We start from the raw sequence: 22,246 nt of genomic DNA on the forward strand, positions 1-22,246 counted from the left end.
AGTGTTGTGGTTTGTTTGCATGGAGAGCCCAATCAATAAGGTCCTATGTAGTAATCACATAATAAAGACCACAGTGGGTTGGCTAAGAAATGAAACCAATGCTTGATGAAGTGAAAATAGATCTTTAGATGGAGGATGAAGGAGAATGTTTACTTGGCAAAGCTAAATATTTCAGGTGTGTGGGAGGAAGATCAATAAATAGAACTGAACATGCTGAATGGCATGTGGGAGGTAGAACAATAAATAGAATGGTGAGCCGAGAGGTGAATCACCTGCTTAAGTCTGGCTTGTAAAGGGCATTGAAATCATCTAATGAAGCCAGGCATTAGTTGTGCAATTAATATCGTCTTTTTATAGAAAGCAGACTATTTGCTCAAGTTGTATAATGAAATGGCATTGAAAACTGAATTGTAATTGCATTACAACTCCGAGTATTATCTGTAGAAATTGCTACATGTACACGCATGACTTAAAAAATTCCTTTAAAAGGAACTGCCAGGGCAATGCAAGTGTGAAAGATTGTCTATGATTTAAGGGTGTTTTTGATTCCTTTGTAAAACTTAATGTTCTTTATTACTATGAATTGATGTAATTAGTAATCTGTCAAAAACGTGTGGTTTAAAAAAATCCTTTAAAAGGGAACGGGCTGGGCAATGCAAGTATGAAGGAATTTCATGATTAAGGATGTTTTAATATCTTTGCAATCGGTTTTAATTTACTACATGTACACACATGCAAGCCTCAAAATAAGCAGATCTGGACCAGGAGCCACACATTTGGAAAAAGCAGCTCCTGGTCCTGTGATTATCTAGTAAACCAGGAGCCATTTTTAAAGAGTTAGGAGTCATTTAGATTTTAATTGTACACATTAAATACAATAACTGGTTTAACTACCAGGCTCTAATTTTTGTTTAAATGTAGAGCCTGGTTCACTTGATTTTGGTGTGGACCAGGAGCCAAAATGTTATGACCATTGGGTAAATGGCTCCTGGGTGCCTGCTTATTTCGAGGCTTGCACACATGACTTAGAAAATCCTTTAAAAGGGAACGGCCAGGCAGGGCAATGCAAAAGATGTGGATGATTAAGGATGTTTTTAATTCCTTTGTAAAACTTAATGTTCTTTATTGTTTTTCTTTCTCGTTTCAGAATTTTTCAAAGCTTTAGTGGACAATGGGCACACAGACCTTAATGACTTATTTGTAAGGACTTATGGGCCATTATACGTCCAACATTCACAGGTGTTTGAGGACCTGTTTGAAAACTTAAAAGGCTATTACTACGGTGTGGACGTAGATCTTGTACAAGTCATGGATGACTTCTTTGTTATTTTAATGCAGAAGATGTTTAAATTGCTCAATCCACAATACAACTATAATGATGAATTCTGGGGTGCATGACCCAGTATATGGATCTAATTGAAGCCATTTGGCTAAGTGCCCGCTAAGTTAACGACACAAGTTAAAAGGGCGTTTATAGCAGCAAGGACTTTTGTACAAGGATTAGCTATTGGCAGGGATGTAGTCATCAGAGTGTCAAAGGTGAGTCTTGAATATATGGTACTCATGTGTTTGAGTACTTTTGGTAATTGGTAAGTTGTGAGTAATATTACTCACATATTTGAGTAATGTGAGTATTGAGAGATAGCAATAACTAATAGTAAAAAGTGCATTCATATAATTTAACTCGCATGTTTGAGTAATATGGTGAGTATGAGCAGTAAGTTACTAAGTTAAGTCAGTGAAGATATCTTACTCTTCCCACAATGCATTTCTTCCCTGTACTGAATTGCTATCCAGATCAACAGTGACAAGCAAATCAGTACAGGGAAGAAATGTATTGTGGGAAGTTAAAATATCTTGATTTGAAATAGATCTATTATTAGTAAGTATCTGGTACAAAGAAGATATCGCCTGCTCAGTGCCAGAAGTGGGTAAGTGCAATAGCTGTCCAGTGAACAATTGGCAATTTACACAGTATATTGTAGTACTCATATACACATGGCAGCTATTGCACTTACCCACTTCTGGCACTGAGCAGTAGATATTTGGAATCCCACAATCCAGACTCAGTACACGGTCGATCTTACCGCTTCCGATGTTGATTAAGATACTTTTGCATCGATCCCGAGATGCGGAAAAACCAATAGTCATTTTGTCCCACATAAATGAATAAATAACAAAAACCCCCCGATCCCCCGGTGGACTCACCCAAAAGGTGACGTCACACCATATGATCGTCCCTTATCCTCCTTGGTCTCCGACTGACACAGACGTGCCTATCGATTGTTCATAGCACTGTGTATCAATTTCTCGACCAAGGCGAGATATACGGTTGTAGTTTCACACCTTAGGTAAAACCAAACCGGTATTGTTCGCTGAGGATAGTTTTGACGGCATTTTCTGGCGAAAAAGTGACAAAAACGATCCAAAACTTAGCTACATATCGTGCCTCCGTTTGTATCACGGGACACACGAGCAATTCAAAATGGCCGCTCGTTGACGCCATTCATTTTGTTTCCCACGTAAAACAACCATTGCAGCCTGTAAGTTACAATAGATGTTTGTACATACACATTGTATTTCATGTACGGTAGGTTATTGTTGCTATGTTAGGGTGATTACTCTATCGTTATGTCTTCATTACCGTCCGATAAGACGAGTTAATCAGATATTCATACGGTGGGGATTGGTAGGGACCGTCTGACATTTTAGTAATAAAGTTAGCCAGTCCTTACTTTACCACTAACGTTAGCGACCAGCCTCCGTGCTCAGGTTTGCTTACTGGGCTTGAGTCGCGTGTTGGGGGTAGTGCCCCCCTCCCTTTTCTCCTCGCTTCGCCTCGGCCCTGTCGGGCTTGCCCTTCCCTGGTGCCGGAGCGGGACCCACACCCGCTCTGTTTCACCCACAGGAGTGCTCACGATCTTCTAGATGTCTTTCTTTTGCTTAGGACTCTCCGAGTTCCAGCTTGACGATTGGGATAGGCTCCGTCATCGCCATAAGACGAAGAAGAAATCTACCAAGGGCACTGGTAAGGTCGACACGGTGGATTCTGCTGTGACAGCCCCTATGGGTCATGGCAGGTCTGCTTAAGGGGGCTCCGTCCCCGGACAAGCAGGCGGTTCCTTCGGGACTGCTAAGCGCCCAAAGGCTCAGCAGCCAGCGTAAAGCACTGACTATACGTCGGAGCAAAGTAGCAGGCAGCAGAGCGGTAACCACCAGCTAAAACCCTAGCGGGTTTTGCAGCAGGAGGATACCAGTCGATCACGGTAGATTCTGCTGTGACAGCCCCTATGGGTCATGGCAGGTCTGCTTAAGGGGCTCCGGTCCCCGGACAAGCAGGCGGTTCCTTCGGGACTGCTAAGCGCCCAAAGGCTCAGCAGCCAGCGAAAGCACTGACTAAACGGCGGAGCAAAGTAGCAGGCAGCAGAGCGGTAACCACCAGCGAAAACCCTAGCGGTTTTGTAGCAGGAGGATACCAGTCCTCTAGCGGAAATCCTCACGGGTTTTTAGCAGGAGGACACCCGTTTGTTGCAGGCATATCTACGGGCTCAAACAGCCACGGTAGTAGCCAGCGACGGGCAGCATGCAAGGGTACCCCGGGCTTGCCTGGGTTGAACCCTAGCATGCATGGGTTCAGCAGAGACGATACCGCTGCTAACGCTGTGGGTGTAGTCTTAGCAGAACCAACTGGGGTTGTCACACGGCAGCGTTCCATGGCGGGACCGCCGAGTGATACCCTGGGCCCTAGAATAGCTGCTGGCTGTCCACAGGGACTGGCTGGCGATTATTCAGGGGTTGGGCTCGCAGTCTCTCACGGGACAGCGACCCAGGTGCATTCGGTGGCAGCTACAAAGACGAGCTACGGCTTGACTTCAGTGGTAGCCGCTATGCACCCGCCCATAGCTGCCGTGAGTGGTCCGCCACACACAGCGACCTTGGGCGAAGCTCTAGAGGGTACAGTAAGTAGCTTGAACAGCCTAGCTGATCAACAACCCACTTATGTCCTCGAGAGCCAGCGGAGCGTGGGTGATCCATTATCGTCAATGGATCAATTACCCTCTCTTGATCGATCACTGTCAAATCAACAGGGCATAGCTCCATTGATTGACGCTGCCTATTCAGGTGGCGTGGTGATTGATCGGGGGTATGCACGCTCAGCTACCCGTGGTACTAGGCAAGCTCCCTCTAGCCAAGGGACAGCCGGTATAGCGGGGTACCCATACACACGGCTTGATCCCCTTGCGGGAACGCAGTGAGGCATGGGTACAGTGGTACACAGCCGGGAGCCCTCACGGGCACCTACGCTGGAACCACGCATACAGCGGTACACAGTTGGGAACCCTCACGGGTACCCACGCTGATACCGCACCGGTACCGCAGCACTCGCTTTAGTCGCCACAGTCTCTGTGGCAACAAGGGGGAGGCGGTGCTGGTACTGCAGTACCATGGGGTTACCCTGGTGGCGGATCCTTTCAGGGTCAGCTGCCGGCTGGGTATGCCCGTGGTACCCGCCGCAGGGTGTTTCTTCCACGGCCTAGCACCGTGGCAAGTGTCGCCAGCGATGGCCACGCAGTACCAACATCAGCTGTTGACCAGGCCAGCCGGCATGGGGCTAACCCAGATCTTGATCAGGGTAGGCCCGTGCTGCTAAGCGCTTAGGACGACGGCTGCGAGAGCATGCGGACCCAGTGGTGCCATGGCGGATACCTCAGGGTCTTGCGGGAGTACTCCCTCTTCTGCTGGCAGGTAGTCGGCGAGCCACACAGTGGTTATGCCTTCTTACCCGCTTTCAGATGCCGTCCTCAGTTACCGTCATCATCGGAGCATGATACGGATACTGTGGGCGAGGAAAGGAGTCGGAAGCTGAGTCCGGTAGTGACCTCACTACAATCTCCTTCCCCCGCTGCCCCGCGAGGGGAGCAACAGCACTGATCTTCCTCCGGACCCCCCCTAAGGGGGAGTCCATGGAGGAGGACCAGGGATCCTTTCAGTAGGATGCTCAGCTGCTGCTTCCTCACAGGGGACGCCTGCACTCTCATGCCCGGCAAACCTCACGGGTAGATATCGTAGGGCTGTCGAGCTCAGTGGAGCTATGGGTCATGGCAGGTCTGCTTAAGGGGGCTCCGGTCCCCGGACAAGCAGGCGGTTCCTTCGGGACTGCTAAGCGCGTCCAAAGGCTCAGCAGCCAGCGAAAGCACTGACTATACGTCGGAGCAAAGTAGCAGGCAGCAGAGCGGTAACCACCAGCGAAAACCCTAGCGGGTTTTGTAGCAGGAGGATACCAGTCCTCTAGCGAAAATCCTCACGGGTTTTTAGCAGGAGGACACCCGTCTGTTGCAGGCATATCTACGGGCTCAAACAGCCACGGTAGTAGCCAGCGACGGGCAGCATGCAAGGGTACCCCGGGCTTGCCTGGGTTGAACCCTAGCATGCATGGGTTCAGCAGAGACGATACATGCTAACGCTGTGGGTGTAGTCTTAGCAGAACCAACTGGGGTTGTCACACGGCAGCGTTCCATGGCGGGACCGCCGAAAGTGATACCCTGGGCCCTAGAATAGCTGCTGGCTGTCCACAGGGACTGGCTGGCGATTATTCAGGGGTTGGGCTCGCAGTCTCTCACGGGACAGCGACCCAGGTGCATTCGGTGGCAGCTACAAAGACGAAGCTACGGCTTGACTTCAGTGGTAGCCGCTATGCACCCGCCCATAGCTGCCGTGAGTGGTCCGCCACACACAGCGACCTTGGGCGAAGCTCTAGAGGGTACAGTAAGTAGCTTGAACAGCCTAGCTGATCAACAACCCACTTATGTCCTCGAGAGCCAGCGGGCGTGGGTGATCCATTATCGTCAATGGATCAATTACCCTCTCTTGATCGATCACTGTCAAATCAACAGGGCATAGCTCCATTGATTGACGCTGCCTATTCAGGTGGCGAGGTGATTGATCGGGGGTATGCACGCTCAGCTACCCGTGGTACTAGGCAAGCTCCCTCTAGCCAAGGGACAGCCGGTATAGAAGGGGTACCCATACACACGGCTTGATTCCCTTGCGGGGAACGCAGTGAGGCATGGGTACAGTGGTACACAGCCGGAGCCCTCACGGGCACCTACGCTGGAACCACGCATACAGCGGTACACAGCCGGAACCCTCACGGGTACCACGCTGATACCGCACCGGTACGCAGCACCGCTTTAGTCGCCACAGTCTCTGTGGCAACAAGGGGGAGGCGGTGCTGGTACTGCAGTACCATGGGGTTACCCTGGTGGCGGATCCTTTCAGGGTCAGCTGCCGGCTGGGTATGCCCCGTGGTACCCGCCGCAGGGTGTTTCTTCCACGGCCTAGCACCGTGGCAACTGTCGCCTAGCGCTGGCCACGCAGTACCAACATCAGCTGTTGACCAGGCCAGCCGGCATGGGGCTAACCCAGATCTTGATCAGGGTAGGCCCGTGCTGCTAGCGCTTAGGGACGACGGCTGCGAGAGCATGCGGACCCAGTGGTGCCATGGCGGATACCTCAGGGTCTTGCGGAGTACTCCCTCTTCTGCTGGCAGGTAGTCGGCGAGCCACACAGTGGTTATGCCTTCTTACCCGCTTTCAGATGCCCGCCTCAGTTACCGTCATCATCGGAGCATGATACGGATACTGTGGGCGAGGGAAAGGAGTCGGAAGCTGAGTCCGGTAGTGACATCACTACAATCTCCTTCCCGCTGCCCCCCTTGAGGGGAGCAACAGCACTGATCTTCCTCCGGACACCCCTAAGGGGGAGTCCATGGAGGAGGACCAGGGATCCTTTCAGTAGGATGCTCAGCTGCTGCTTCCTCACAGGGGACGCCTGCACTCTCATTCCCGGCAAACCTCACGGGTAGATAACGTAGGGCTGTCGAGCGCAGTAGGGCTATGACGGCGCGTGCTTGCACGCTTCCTCTGCGATGTAACGCGGGAGGACCACGGGACCTACCTGAGGGGATCCGAGAGGGACCCAGATGTCGCCAAGCGACGCCAGACAACATCTGAGCTCTTCCGCGAGGTGAGCCTATTAGCGGTGCTAACAGCTAGCCTCAACGAGAGCTCCATGGGCCTAGCCCATAGGGGGTCCACTCAGCGCCGGGGGTGGGGCCTGCCATTCCAATCGCTCAACGCGATGGAAAGGCATGGTCCTTTTTCTCTTTGGATGCTTCTGCGCTACGGTGGAGGACCGTGCAAAGAAGCTACCAACGGAGCACTCTGAAGAAGTCGGAAACTGCCCTTACCATGGGTAGGAGCTCCGACTTCAGCAGGCCGTGCACCACCAACAGTACCCGAGCCCACTACCTCTGCAGCACCCATTTCTGGGAGGCGCAAGGGTAGCACAGGAACAGCTGGCAAGCCCCGAAGAAGAGCAAGCGCTCCTCCAAGGGAAGCTAGGCAGAGCATTCCTGGGGGCTCAGCGGTTTTTCCACAGGGGGATCTCCCAGTGGACGACCGCTTATGGCTTTCACCCAGAGGTGGGAAACCATCTCTTTGAGCGCCTGGGTATGGTCAGTGGTGAGTGGGGGGTTACAGACTGGCAACCCAGTCTCCCCACATGCGTCGGCACATTTCAGAGGGCCACAGTAGTGCCGTCAGACGGCCCCCAGCGTCGGGCACTACTGACAGGGATCACACAGCTTCTCACGAAGCGGGCGATTGTCCTGGTCTACCCCCCGTTCTACGGGTGATCTTGGAGCCATTGGCTCCAAGGAAGACTGGCGACGGAGTCCCATCCGAACCGCAGGCTGTTGAACACGTTCTTCAGGCCCAAGAGGTTCAGAATGGGGACTCTCGCCGCGGTGCTAGCCTGCCCCATCAGGGGCATGGGAACAGCATCGCTAGATCTCTCGGACGCCTATCTGCATATGCCAATCGCCTCTCAAGATCGGAGGCATCTGCGCTTCTAGGTACAGGATCAAAATTACCAGTTTTGATACCGCCATCCGCCTGTCCATCTCTCCCAGGGTGTTTAACACTCTTGGTCAGAGCGGTGGCAGCGCACCTGAAGCACAGGGGTGTCAACATCAGTTGCTACCTGGACGTTTGGCTCATATACGGACGCACTCCACTGAAGACTACGGGTCTCATGGGGTTGATAGTCCGTAGGGTGCGGGACCCTGGATTTTTTGATCAGCTCAAAAAAGTCCAGCGTGGTCCCGATGCAGACACCACTATTTGTAGGGGCCCAGATCACCCTCACGGAGGGGTTCGCGGTGCTCTCACCCGAGCGGGTGACGAACATGGTGCGGTGTGCCTGACTCTTGGCCGAGTCTCGGGCAAAACCCGCTGTGGCAGGGATGAAGGTGGTAGGCCTAATGGCCAGTATGGTAGACCTCGTACTGTACTGCCGCTTTCTACGTTAGGGCTTACCCAACTACACCTTCTAGCCTGCTTGCAGGCCCAGTCGTCACCAATATCCCTCGCGGTTCCGTTGTCGGAGATCGCGCGAGAGGAACTCTGGTGGTGGACCCATCAGCCCAATTTGACCCAGGGTGTCAGGTTTCCTGCACCCCGGTATGTCACGTAGTGACGACCATAGCGCCAAAACGGGCTGGGGGTCCACATCCACGGAGACTCCGCCTCGGGCCTATGGGGGCCATAGAGACAGAGTTTCACATCAACCTCCCTCGCTTACGAGGAGGTGATCGTGGAATCACATACCGTTGTCCTGACGGATAACACAACCGTGGTAGCCTACCCCAACAGACAAGGGACTCCGGGCCACCACGATTGAGCCTGCATGCACGACACCTGATAGGGTGGTGCAAGTTCAGGCAGATTACGATGAGAGTGATACATCGCTGGCGCCACCAGCATCCTCGCGCACAATCTGTCACGAGGAAGGGTGTCGGGACCAGCAGAATGGTCCCTTGCTCGCAGGTCGCTCAGACGATCTTCAAGGGATGTACCACCCCACGAAAGATCTGTTCGCATCTCATCGCCATCATCCACTGCCGGTGTACTGCTCAAGGGTCGCGGACCCCAAGCATTCACCGTGGACGCTCTGTCCATAGACTGGGGAGGATGACAGCTTATGCAGTCCCTCCGATCTCACTACTCATGAGGGTGGTGGCCAAGATCGGGTGGGAAGACTGCATTGTCATTCTGCTAGCGGCAAGGCCGCTGGCACTCCCCGATGTACCAGATCTACTCCGGATGCCCGGAGCGGAGGTACCAGTCTATCACTAGAGCACCTGCAGTTAGCTGCATGGCCCTTACCAGGGAACGCGCAGCGGAGGGATACTTTTCATCAGAAGCTGTTTTTCTCATCGCCGGGGCTAGACGGAAGTCTACCCTCCGTACGTATAGCCAGAGTCGGGCTCCATACTACGCTTGGTGCAATGAGACAAATAGCTCTCCCGCTAGAGCCTCTGTGCTGCTAGTTCCGGAGTTTCTGACAGAAAAGTTCCAAGCAAGACTTCAGCGGGCCACTGGGGCCAGCTATAAGTCAGCTGTCCTCTCCATTCACCGAGGTTTCGGGACGGGTCGACTATCATAGCCGATGGTTACCTTATTAGTCTACGCCCGACGGTATGTTCAACGCAGTGTCTACCTAAAAAGGAAAGTGATCCTCCTAAGGGATCCCAACACAGTCTTAGATTACTTTAGGGTCACCCTTTTGACCTTCCGCCAAAAGCGACGCTTAAATACGTAACTCTCAAGATGGCTTTCCGGTTTGGCGTTGGCTTCGGGACGGCGGTGCTGAGTTGCACACGGTCTCGAGGTTAGCTTCCGTGTTCACAAACACTGGAGCGACACTGTTTCGGCGCTCTGTTCTCGTGACTACGAACGGGCGCGGTGCATACCGACATTCGTCCCTCTCCAATCCCCAGGGTTGGGCAAGGTTCGGCTGAAGCCAAAGATAGGCTGGGGTGTCCGATAAGGCGCTGCAGCACTATTTCTTCCGAACACAAGCCTTGCGAGGGACTCACGACCGCATTCATCACCCTTACAGAGCCTTTCGGTCCAGCCGCTGTCGCAAGGGCTGGTCCAGGTGTTGGTGGGGTCCGGGGATCGCGAAGGTTTCAAGGTCCCACGACCCACTCGACCGAGCTATCTCATCATCTTGGGTATACCGCTCGGTTGTCCCTTGAGGAGATCTAGCAGGCGGTGTCCCGAAGCCACCTTCGCCTTCTCTCACGATACTTCCGCTTACGTTAGTAATCAGAGACGGGCGGAGGTTTACCGACATTGTTCGGGCGATCATAATACGGTGGTGTACGGGTACCAGGTTTTCAGACTATACAGAATACTCAGCATGGTAAGAACCAGTGTCGCTATTCTTAACCACCAAACTTATTAAGTAAGGAGGTTTATGTCTGTGATCGCGTGGTCTTTTTTTTTTTCCCGACCGTTGGGGGAAAAATATTTTCTGACTTCGCGAAAACCATCGTTACCCTCCCGATCCCTGATCAGATGCTGACCAATCTTGTACCTCCATCCGTCGGTTACTTTCTAGATCGATCTTTCAGATGTTGATGCAAGAAGTATCTTAATCAACATCGGAAACGGTAAGATCGACCGGTGTACTGAGTCTAGTCCCAAACAAAAATGTTTGGTAGACTCATAACCGTGCGATCTTACCTTTCCGATGTTGATTATCCCGACCCCGCCACCCCTACAAGTTTGGTCCGAGTAGGGATCCCAAGTCGGATAAGGGACGATCATATGGTGTGACGTCACCTTTTGGGTGAGTCCACCGGGGATCGGGGTTTTGTTATTTATTCATTTATGTGGGACAAAATGACTATTGGTTTTTTTTTTTTTTGGGATCGATGCAAGAAGTATCTTAATCAACATCGGAAAGGTAAGATCGCACCGGTTATGAGTCTACCAAACATTTTTGTTTGGGACTATTATGTTGCATGTAGCAATAATATCCTGTGTGACCGCTATCAGTGTTGGCTGAATCAGTGATAAAAGTTGACAGCTGCAGTGGATTATGGGATGTTGTTATGAATTTCCTCTTTGGTTTGAGTACATTAGTAAGACATTATTTAGTCATATTTAATTTATACATTGACTTATCATCACCATTGATTGTTGGGTGTACCATCACTATAAATAACTACAATTACAGAATTCCAATAATCATTAATTAGTCATTTACACAATTGGAAACAAGTGTCTTATTGATGGTACAATGATTCCAATAATTGTTCTCAGAAAGGTGGACCAGATGGAAGTAATATATTTATTTTAATTTTATTTATTTATAGTGTACATATTCTGTTGTGTCATCTAAAAATAGGATCCCAACACACTTTTGTGTCAAGATGGCATGTAAAAACCTACATGGAATGGGACAAGAAAACGGTTACGGTATTTCTCATAATCCACAATAGCTATGTGAAATTGACTATATAATTGCTCCATAAATGGTAAAAATGGCCATGAAGTGAACCAATAATGTAAAAAAGTGAGCTAATAATACAATATATAGAGACATCTCTTCGCAGCACATAGCTATTTTACCAAAGGTGATCTGAGACTTAACTTTTTCTTGCCCCATGATCCATATGGAATTTATTAAGAAATCAGTAATTACTTTCATATCATTTTCAAAATTCATGACTTGTATGTACTGTTATTATTTACAAGAAATTGTTTCTCTTTACTTATAGTATAGCTTGTCAAAAAGAACAATACTTCTATATTTGTGTGTGTATAAAAAGTTGAAAATATTTTCCACTGATGCAATGTTATGAGGGAGCAGATACGTATTTATTGATGTCAGGTGGCATGAATCACTATCATCAATGCGTAATCAACGATGAGGATGATTGCTGCATTGATGACTACCAAGGAAACCATCTGAGTCAGTCAGCTGCGCTGCCATTTGTTTACTGGTGAAGTAGACTTGTAAACAGTAATTCATTCCATCTTCTAAGCACAAATGGGCTAATATGATGTGTGTTACATTTCACCTGCTATTTTTTATTTTGGCTGCAGTAATCAGAACCTGCTAACTGAAATTTTACAATATATCTGAGTCCATCTATTTAGTTGTCTTTGATTTTAGAAGCTATAAAGCTTACCAGTTGCTGTAGTGCTACAGGCAGTGTATTACGGTAATTAGTCATCATAGTTTGTTAGGTAGGCACCACTTGTGCAGTAGTACTATAAGCAAGATTTAATACATGAGTTCAAGTGGTTTGAAAAAACTAAAATGTAGTCCACACTTTAGTTTGATGGAAGAAATAATATTACTTCTTTATATTTTTTAAAAGGGCATTTTGTGATCCACAGCCTCATTCCTCCACTTTTCTCAAAAAAAGTTGAGATTTTTATACCACTGGAATCCTCTGGCTGCATAATATTTTATGCACAAAAATTTCTTGCAGATTGATTCGTTTAGCAAAATGATTGTCATATTTGAATTACATTCTGGTGTACCAGAACAAAATTACAACAGTGGTCTATGGTGCAGTGTAATACACATAATCATGTGTAACTCGCAAACGCAAAATCGGAATCAACTAAAATTTTGGGAATAAGATTTTTTCGTGGATATCTGCTGAAAAAATTCATAAGGGGGTGTTAGGATCACAAAATGTTCTTTTAAGTATTTAAATTGGGATATTAAGAAGGCAGCATTAATTTGTTAAAGTAAAGGTTTCAGTGTAAACAGGGGCCTGTTTCATATTTAGACTAATATCAGTCTTTAACACTAAACATTCATTTAATCATTGATTGATCATATGTCTTTGTGTGATGATCCCAGATGTAATCAATCTGGACAAGGGGGTCACAAGAATGTAGCATTATTGTAGTGATGGCTTCAACATAGTTCGGAGTGATGGAATCATCATCTTCACCACCACCAATTGCGGATACCATCTTCCTCCCTTACTGATGAGATTGGAGGCCCAGAATGAGAGGAGAAAGACAGCACATGCTGTTGTCATCATCATCAGCTTCAACATTGCATCTCATCATTCTTCAGGCAAGAAGTGTCAACCGTGATTTTGTGTATTTAGATTCTGCAAGGATATACAGAGATGGTTAGCCAGTAGAGGTTCACTGTCATGTTGTAAAATGGTTTATAAGGTTTGTCTTCGGCCACAGTGGCCAGCGACAATCTGTAAAGTGTGCTGAGACCTGTGGGTTGGCATCGTGCACTATAAATCCCCACATTAATTATTAGATGCATAGATGCGCACACAAAATAGCTGCCACAACTTGCTGATGTCACAGCCACTTCAGGGTGGAAAATATGGAAGTCATGTTGTGTAAATGACACCTTTGTAATGAGGAACCATTTTAGTGGTATACTATGACATTTAAAAGTCAAAAGAATTTTGTTAAGTACAGTACATGTAAGTTTGAACAAATCTGGATTGCTAGTCAGACTTTATGCTGTAAGGTATCATCAAAACAATGGATACACTAATTTTATAGTAAAATCAGGTAGAAAAAGATTCGATAATAAGCATGTGCCTATTAATGAGTTGCTCAAATAAGAACAAATTTTTACGGTAGTTTGTTAAACTTTTCATTTTTCTCTTTTAATTTACAAATATCTGTGTTACAGATATTCATATATTAATTGAAAAAAGATGAAAAAGTTAAACAAATTACCGTAAAAATTTGTTCTTGTCCGAGCAACTCGTTAATAGGCACATGCTGCTTATTATTGAATTTTTATGGTAACTGATAGATACGATTGTAACAAGATAAACACAAGTACTGCAAACGTGACATGCTGATGCGAAGATGATCAAATTGTGTTAGAGTATGGGGCGATGACAGACAGCGACTTATTTATTCAAGCAAATGTTTGGACATTGATGTTCATAATGTGTGATGTATGTTTGGAGGAGATTGATGATAGCTTGAGATCTATACATCAGTGATGTGAGTGATGTGACAAGGGCAGACATACAATCATGAATAATTTGTGTAGCGCATGTAGGGCAATGTCGCATTATTTGTTCTCATTTAATCATAAAGGTAAAAGTTATCTGATATTACCTATAAAAGTACAATATTCAATTTCAAAATGTACAGATGCAATAGAATTAACCTAAATTTGAGAATTTTAAATTGTTATTTCACATTTTATCAGCTTCAGTGACTTGTGGAAATAGCCAGTCTTTTATACATAAGGCCAACAAAATTAATTGTTTGGTTGCCCTTCTATGACAAAAATTTGGAGGGTCGGTAGGTCGACCTTTTTTTTTCCATGTGCTCTTCCTCCATTTTGAAAATGCTAGTATTGACAAATGCCTGAACATTTTACGGTAAAACATTGTGTCTTTTTGGACTGAATTTAAATGGAAATACTTCTTGTTTTTAATCAAAATATGCATTTAATCAATAAAATGAGTGAATAACAAATTATATAAAATGTCCTTGATACTGTTAAAATGTTTTAAAAAAGTGATGAGAAGAAGAAAAAAAAAAAAAAACCCAACCCAAGATTTCTTATTTTTTTCGATTCGGTCACAGAGGGAACCAAACACATTTTTTTTGCCTAATAATAAAATTTAAAAAATTATCCAAAATAATCTGGAAGTACTACTAGTCTCTAAGGTTGATAATATTCATAATATACATTTATAATGCAATATTGTACAAATCTCCGAAACAATTTGAAGTCAATGTCTTCTTATCTCAAGTTGAATAAAAAAATTGTGTTATTACCAGGCTGCCGCATTGTAATTCAGTTTGGATCCCCTGGGGAGATGGAGACAGTTCAGTATCTCAAGGTGGAAGTGCTCGCTGCTTCACTACGCGGTTGTAACATGGAGGGACTGAGCGACTGATGGAGACACAGTGTCTTTACACTCGTACTCCATTAGAGTTATGCCTTGTTTGTAGTTCTTCAACCAAATATCGGATATGTAATTCTAGGCATGTAAAGTAGTGGTTGTACAAAATAGCAAGTAGGAAAGAGATAGAATTGAATGGCTGTTTGTAAGCATTTGCATAATTTATGCAGAATTTTGCCAGCTAATCTAGTGCTGTGTTATTGAATTTCATCAATATTCTTGTTAATTAACTTTTATTTTTTCTGACTGGTGTCTGTGGTCGTTGTGGCTGTTGAAAAATTACGACATATTAAAAAGATGAGAAAAAATGAAATGGCTGAAGGGCCAAATGTTCATTATTAATACCTCTGTGCATTTTACATCATTTTGGTTTTAAGGCATTTACTTACCAATTATTACATATTTTGTCATTTCTGAAGCTGTGAAATTGCATTTCAAATCCATTTTTCACTCCACAGAACTCATTAAGCTGACTCAGCCTGGATGGTCAGTCATCTTTGATCCCTTCCTGCGCATAAGTACTGTCCAACCCAGATATTTTGTAGCTTTTACACATAATTTGCTATTAGATTTGCAAAGACCAGCTTCATTCTCATTTGGCATGCCTCAATTCAGGCTCGGTTTGGCTGTCTTAATGAATGAACTACTAGATGCAGATGGGAGGCCATGAAGTGCATTAAACAGACAAAGCTTAAGTAGTATATCAAATCAAAGAGTTTCTTTTACTCTGTGTATTTGAAATTTGTGACACTGAAATTGGGAGGGAATATCCAAGATGGAGACAAACAGGGTTTGCCAGTGGGTATGAACATATAGTAGTTCATGTGAGAATGTCAGGTGATACCAAATGTTGGGCAAACATAAATAGTGCACCATGTATTAAAAACAAGGAAAATATGCCTATAGGCAGATACTGTATAAGTGGTTATTTTCGCGTACAGTTATTTTCGCGAATTGGAGTGAGAGAGACATTTTTGGGATTGTTATTTTCGCGATTGCCTAGTCTTGCCCTATACTTGCAATACATTTATACATATATTCGCGAGGTGTTAATTTCGCGGATGGCACTACATTCGCGAAATCCGCGAAAATAAAACCCTCGCGAAAATTACCACTTATACAGTAGTATCATGTCTAGGGACTCAAGTTCACTGATACATGTTGGGAAGCTATGCCCAGAGGTTCCGAAAGAAGTTTTTTGGAATCATATTGATCATGGAATATGAGATGAGGTTAGCAATCTTGAAAGTGTAAATATTATATTTGAGACATGATATAATTTCACGAATTTACAAGATACATCCAATTCACAAATATTTATTTATTAATAAGATCAAATTTTCCCACATTCCCTAAACATTACTGATTTATGGGGTGTTTTTTTTTGAAGGCTGGTACTGTGATACAGGATAACCACAATAAGGATTGATATTAACATTTGAATTTTTGAGGATGTTGCCTCCATTTCAAAGTTAAATGTAGTAATTTACAAGATGTAATTTAGCCGACGCTGCATGTTACTCTGTCTGTTCTTAATGTAAAAACACAGTATGTACAAGTGAATAACGTAGTAGATATATTTTTTACTTTATTAAGGGTATGTGTTATTATCTTCCTGTAAAATGTGGCCAATTGCTTTATAATATTACACAATACGAATACCAAGGAAATATGCATCTTTATCTACGTTGCTTCTTGCCTCAAATAATTATTATTCTATTGAAATGAACCATATTTTGAATTACGATGTACACACCAGGTGATACAGCCATCTATCCAAACTGAACCTAAATATTGCCAAAAGCATGAAATTTCAAATTTGCCATAGATGAAGACTGAGTCACTGAATTAATCGTTGGTACATGCCAAGGGTTCAAGATTATTATGTTGCGATGCTACATGGTATTGCGGGTTCATGATTATTATGTTGCGATACTACATGGTATTGCGTTGATTTGCTAGTTGTAGCATGAAAAGTCTGTCATTAATTATTATCATACCTCCATGTAGATTCTCACTATTTCATTTAATAAGATTCTTGATTTAGTGACGAGATATTTTCCTGTAGCTAACTCACTGTACCGTAAAATACCTTATACCTACACATAATGGTCATTAGAGAGCGAATACATCATGTACATGTGTGACCCATATGTTGTCATGTAAACATGGTGTTGCTTTGTCAGGTCGCTTTGCTCCTTACCAAATCAGCCAATTTGTGACAAAATTAAAGCAATTCAAATTTTTATTCTTGAAGTTTATGTATTTGTGTGCTAATTGAACATTTGATTATTAGCAGGGACAGGCGATTTTTTTTCAGTGCAAAGCATGTACCCCTGCCCATAGGAAAACAAATAGCCAATTGTGCGGGATTGCACGGAAAAAAAGTTCCACGCAAATCGGTTGGCCCTGATTATTAGGCATCTATAGGCTACTATAAGCAAAATGAGTCGGATATTAAAGTTTCAAATTTAACGTTCTGCACAGTCAAGTTCTACACATGCTACATGATGAATATATCATGCTGAAACTGCTATGTACAGGAAATCATAATACATTTGTAGATCTATCAATGACTAAAGTGGTGGTAATAAGAAGTCAATTTAAATAACATTAAATTTAACACAGTTAACATTAGAGAACATTGGTGCCTATATTGATCAATGTTATTGTTTTGCTTGATTTCATCTGAAGTGTATTGTAGCATTATTACATTAAGTTAATTAATAATAATAATAGTATTAGTAGTAGTATTTCATTAGCTTTGTTTAAAAATGTAAATGTCTGTAGTGTTTCACTGAAGCTATGTAAAATGTTAGGTTGAGATGGTGTAACTAAGAGGAAAAAAGCTGTATACAGGCTGTATCAAAATGATTGGTACCCTTCTGTTTTTGGTGATTATGGACAGGACTGCCACATCAAAATGCAACATAGGATGCATTAGTAGACAAAATAATGTGAATGGTTATAAACTACATATTGAGGCCATTTTACTACATGTATGATCTCAACGCTGCATTTAGAGCAGCAGGTTTGTCAATAAACATGAAAACTGATGGGTACCAATCACTTTGATACAGCCTGTACATGTTATCGCTTTTAGTTTGCTGGTGATGTCACTCACTACATCTTGTAGCCCAGATAGCCCTTCTCAGAATGACAGCACATTGCGCTTGCATGTAAAGGTGGCACAATTGGAATGCTCTCTCACATTCAAAGATGCATTTTGACATCACAGTAGCACCAAGCTCTATAAACTGACATAAGGTATAGTCATAAACTTGATGTCAAATCCACTTTCAATCTATTCAGTATGTCAAGTCATTTATTTATCCTAATGGATTAGGGTCTTTTCCATTTCTGATTGCCTTTCATAGGCACCCATAAATAGCTTCCAATACAAGTACATGTAAATACCCAATAAATCTATATGGTCAGTAAATGATGAAATAATAGTATAAAGATGACAGAAATATATGCACTAAATTGGGTTCACTTGTAAGAGGATACAGTATTGTTTGGGTGAGCTAGGTCAGGGGTCAGTGTTTGGATATAGGAGAGGTCAGAGTCATTTATTGGTATGGATCAACAAGAGGTTTGCCATGAAGCTTCATATCATTGCAATTGAGCTACTTTCATTGTACTCAGTGTTGCCATTATCTACACAATTGGGCTTCTTTCACAGTTTTGTCATAGAGCTCTTTACCGTCCACTTTTAAAGAAATAGCATGCGTTACCTTATTTGACTGATTTCTTCCAATTTTTTTTTGTCTTTGATAATATGACCACTCTATTGATTGGTTACAATTTTATACAGAAGGTGAAATTCCACACTCGCAATGATCATGTGCATTTTCTGTTGGGACAACATGGAATTCTTCATTTCAATCTTCAGGTAAAATTTCCCACTGAAAAGGATTTTGGACAGGTCCCATCACAGGACCCAAGTGTGTATCCACCCAGACTGACCGGTTAAACAAACAAACAAACAAACAAAATCAGTGTTATTAGAAAGAAGAGAAAGTACTTGTAAACAAATGGTAATCCATCCAATTTTGGGTGACTTCTCAGGATTTTTAGTAAAACACTCAATTGGATTTGGCATATCTGCGAGTTAGAGCCACATTGCAGGCCACTTTGACATGGTGCTTGCCGCACTTTTGGTAAGAAAACTTGTGGCAACCGGTGATCAACAAAAGCAGCATCCAGTATGTGACCTAGTGTTCACCTTATAACTGAGGGGATTTGGAAGAAAGAAATGAGGCAAGATTGAAATGTAAACTGAAAATATCTTTACCCAGCCAGCCAGACTTTTCAGGGGAATGTTGACTTTAGAAGCAAGAGGAATGGTTTTGATTTGAATTCATTCCAAGATTGAATAATGGGACAAAGAAAAGTTCACTCCATCTGTAAAATGTAGCATAACTTGTTCCTGACATGTGGCTTAGATATTTTCTTTATGTCTGGAAAGTACTTTTATTATAATATATTATATTATAAGCTTGAATGTTATATACATTTCTCTGAATCATGTAGTCTCTATTGCAGACTTTGCAGTACAACTAGCAATAGGAACCTGTAATAAAAAAGTATCCAAGGTGATACAATTCTGTTTCTTGTATTATTGTCTTTCTATAAGAAAATGACAAAACCAATCTTTAGGCTCGTGGTTTTCATCAGTTAAATACATAATATCCTTGTAGAGTATTAGTTTTTGAGGAATTTCACTAAATTTAAGAAAGGAAAGAGTTCTGAAAAAACAGCTATGGCCCTTTGTTTCACTAGCAGCCCCATATAACACAACACTGCTTGTATCTTCATGGCATAGCTTTTCACAATGTATTGGAATAATAAGGCACTAAAGTAGGCCAGCAAAATTCCTTGTGTGACAAAAATATTGAAATCTATAATAGATGTAGAAAGCTGCATGTGTGCCCCAGTTGATGGAATTGATAGAAACTGCTGAACAGGGTTACGGAAGGTCATCAATATATAAGAGTGTGGGGGTGGAAAATACATACACTGTGAGACAGCTGATGGAGGAGAGATAAGAGGCAGAGGAAGGTTTGAAGATGTTGAGAGGACATCTATCATCGGGGACATGGAATAAGGCTATTGCTATAGGCCTATATGATATCTTTTCTGAAAGCAAAAATAATTTAAATAAGATAATTTATGAATAAATCCTTTAAAATTTACATTTAATAAGTTTGAGTTGACTAGGAATTTTAAATGAAAATGAAGATAGAGTAGATGTAGCCTATAAAGTTTGTTCGACTTTAAATTGGAGGAAATTATTCGGCTTTTTGTTATTGCATGAGTCGATAAAGTCCAAAACTATGTTTGCATAACTTCAAATATGCGTGCGACAGTCATGCATTAGGCAACGCACAACTGGCATAAGTACTGCGCACAACTATGTACACATCATTCTAAAGCAATACACTATCACTATGGTCTGAATATGAGTCTCATTTTTTCCTTGCCAATTATAAGTCGAACAAACTATAAGCACAGTGTAATTAACAAAAAGGGGATGGTCACAAATGCAGTTGGAATTTCTTCTGCCACCTTAAGTACGGGATTCATCTTCAAACCCCAGAAATGAATCCCAGAAGCCATCTTTATTTTTGTGAAAATTATTGATGGATTTGTGTGGCATCTTGTATTCAAAATATTCAAAATTGATAAAATGTACATTATTATATTTTGGAAGGTGGTAAATTGGCATAATTTAATGTTAATGTGATCCTATTATTTTTACTTCTCGAAATACTAGTCTAATATTATTTCCAAAATACATTAGGAATTGAGAGGATTGATTACCATACTGTATGGAGCAGAAATGCTTGTGCAATGTTGAGTTCCTGGATGATGTACATTGTAATGCTAGGATGCAGTTCATATAAGATGGCTGTGTAGTGTTGAACAGGACGGAAGGCAAGGTATGAGTTTCCTTACACGGAACAACCTACAGGGGACGTATATAGCTTGCCTGCGTACAAGGCCCTCGTGATGACGACATAGATGCTAATATGCAATATGACCTGTTGTTTGATGGGTTTTTTTAGATCGTGCTAGCTGTTGCACTCTGTTTTTTTGAAAAAAATTGTAAAAAAAAAAAAAAAAAAAGATTGATCAAATTGGTAATTACTAATATGTTTTTTATTCAAATTAGGTATTTGAGTAAGATTGGCAACAGGTTGTTACCAGATTTACAAAATAACCTGATGCATAAACAAACTGCAGGTGAAACAAATCTACATATTTATCCGTGCACTCACCCCCACACTCAAAGCAATGAGATGCGATTGTGGTTCGATCTGATTCACTCAAACAAGTGTTTGAAATTTTCAATTTGAAAATACAGAAATAAGGAGGGAACAATAGAAAATGTAAGAACATGGGATATGCAATAAATTATTACAAGAAGTATGGGGCATCAACAAAATACACTTTAAATGGGTCATTTTATTAAAAATGTAAACTCATCAGTTTTGCAGTTGTTGACTTTGGCCTGTGTAGATCAGTTTCTGTCACATGTGCGCTTTTAATGCGCGGATGCTGTTCAGTGTCCGGTAATTCAATATTGCCTTTGCAAGGTTTGCGAACATCCATTTTAACAGTGAAGATAAACTTGTCCTCACTAGTGCAAGAAAAATCAATTCCTCGCTCAGCCTGAAGATATGTATATTCTATACGTATAGAGATATCTTTTGGCTATAAAAAGAGGGAAGTGTAGGACCAAATTAGGACAAGGAATTGAAAATATTATATTTGTAATGCAACCTAATACAGTAATAGCATTGACACTCATGGATTGGGGCCTTTTGTAGTGTATAGAATAAGAGGTTCTGTGCCATGTTAAAGCTTTAACAGGCTTCATTAGAGTGTGTGGTATGGTTTTAAATGGAAGCCAGCAAAAGGAGGATTTCCTTCACTGAATTACTCAAAGGAATTCCTCTTTACAAAATCGGTTGAAAAACCTACATCTAGGTGAATTGACGAATAAAGGGGAGAATATTTATGTGAAGGAATGCAAAATGTGGTTGAGACAGTTATAATTTTTTGTTTAGCGTATCTGTGAACGAGCTAGCTAGGTCATAGACAAGGTGTATTTGCATTTCATGACATGAATAATGGCAATTTTGAACAGTGACCTAAGAGAAAGAAGATTTAAGACGGAATCCGTGCTGGGAGCACCACCTCACGGCTAAACATGCAAGGTGCGTGTCCTCGTTGACGAATGGAAACAACAAGAATCTCGAATATATGCAATCGGTGATGAAAGAGAGAGGGATGTTGAGATATGATAAAATTAATGAATAAGTGTAAATTATTTATTGGAATTTTTGATGTGAATTTAATTTTGGAGGTTCCTTGGTTACTGTGCGTTTTGATAGGAATCTTAGGGATAGCAAGCAACGCTTAAATGCAGAAAAAGATATGCATCCTCGGTATATA

General features: G+C 43.2%; 1 protein-coding gene across 1 annotated transcript in view; it reads left to right on the top strand.

Annotated features, from left to right (window-relative positions):
- LOC140155390 (glypican-6-like) overlaps nt 1-22,246 on the top strand; it is a 102,937-nt gene that overhangs the window by 47,873 nt on the left and 32,818 nt on the right. The window contains 1 exon segment of the mRNA XM_072178219.1: nt 1,148-1,539. Within this exon segment, the coding sequence (XP_072034320.1) occupies nt 1,148-1,539 (392 nt within the window).

Source organism: Amphiura filiformis, chromosome 6 (genome assembly GCF_039555335.1).
Source record: "Amphiura filiformis chromosome 6, Afil_fr2py, whole genome shotgun sequence".
NCBI classification, from domain to species: domain Eukaryota; kingdom Metazoa; phylum Echinodermata; class Ophiuroidea; order Amphilepidida; family Amphiuridae; genus Amphiura; species Amphiura filiformis.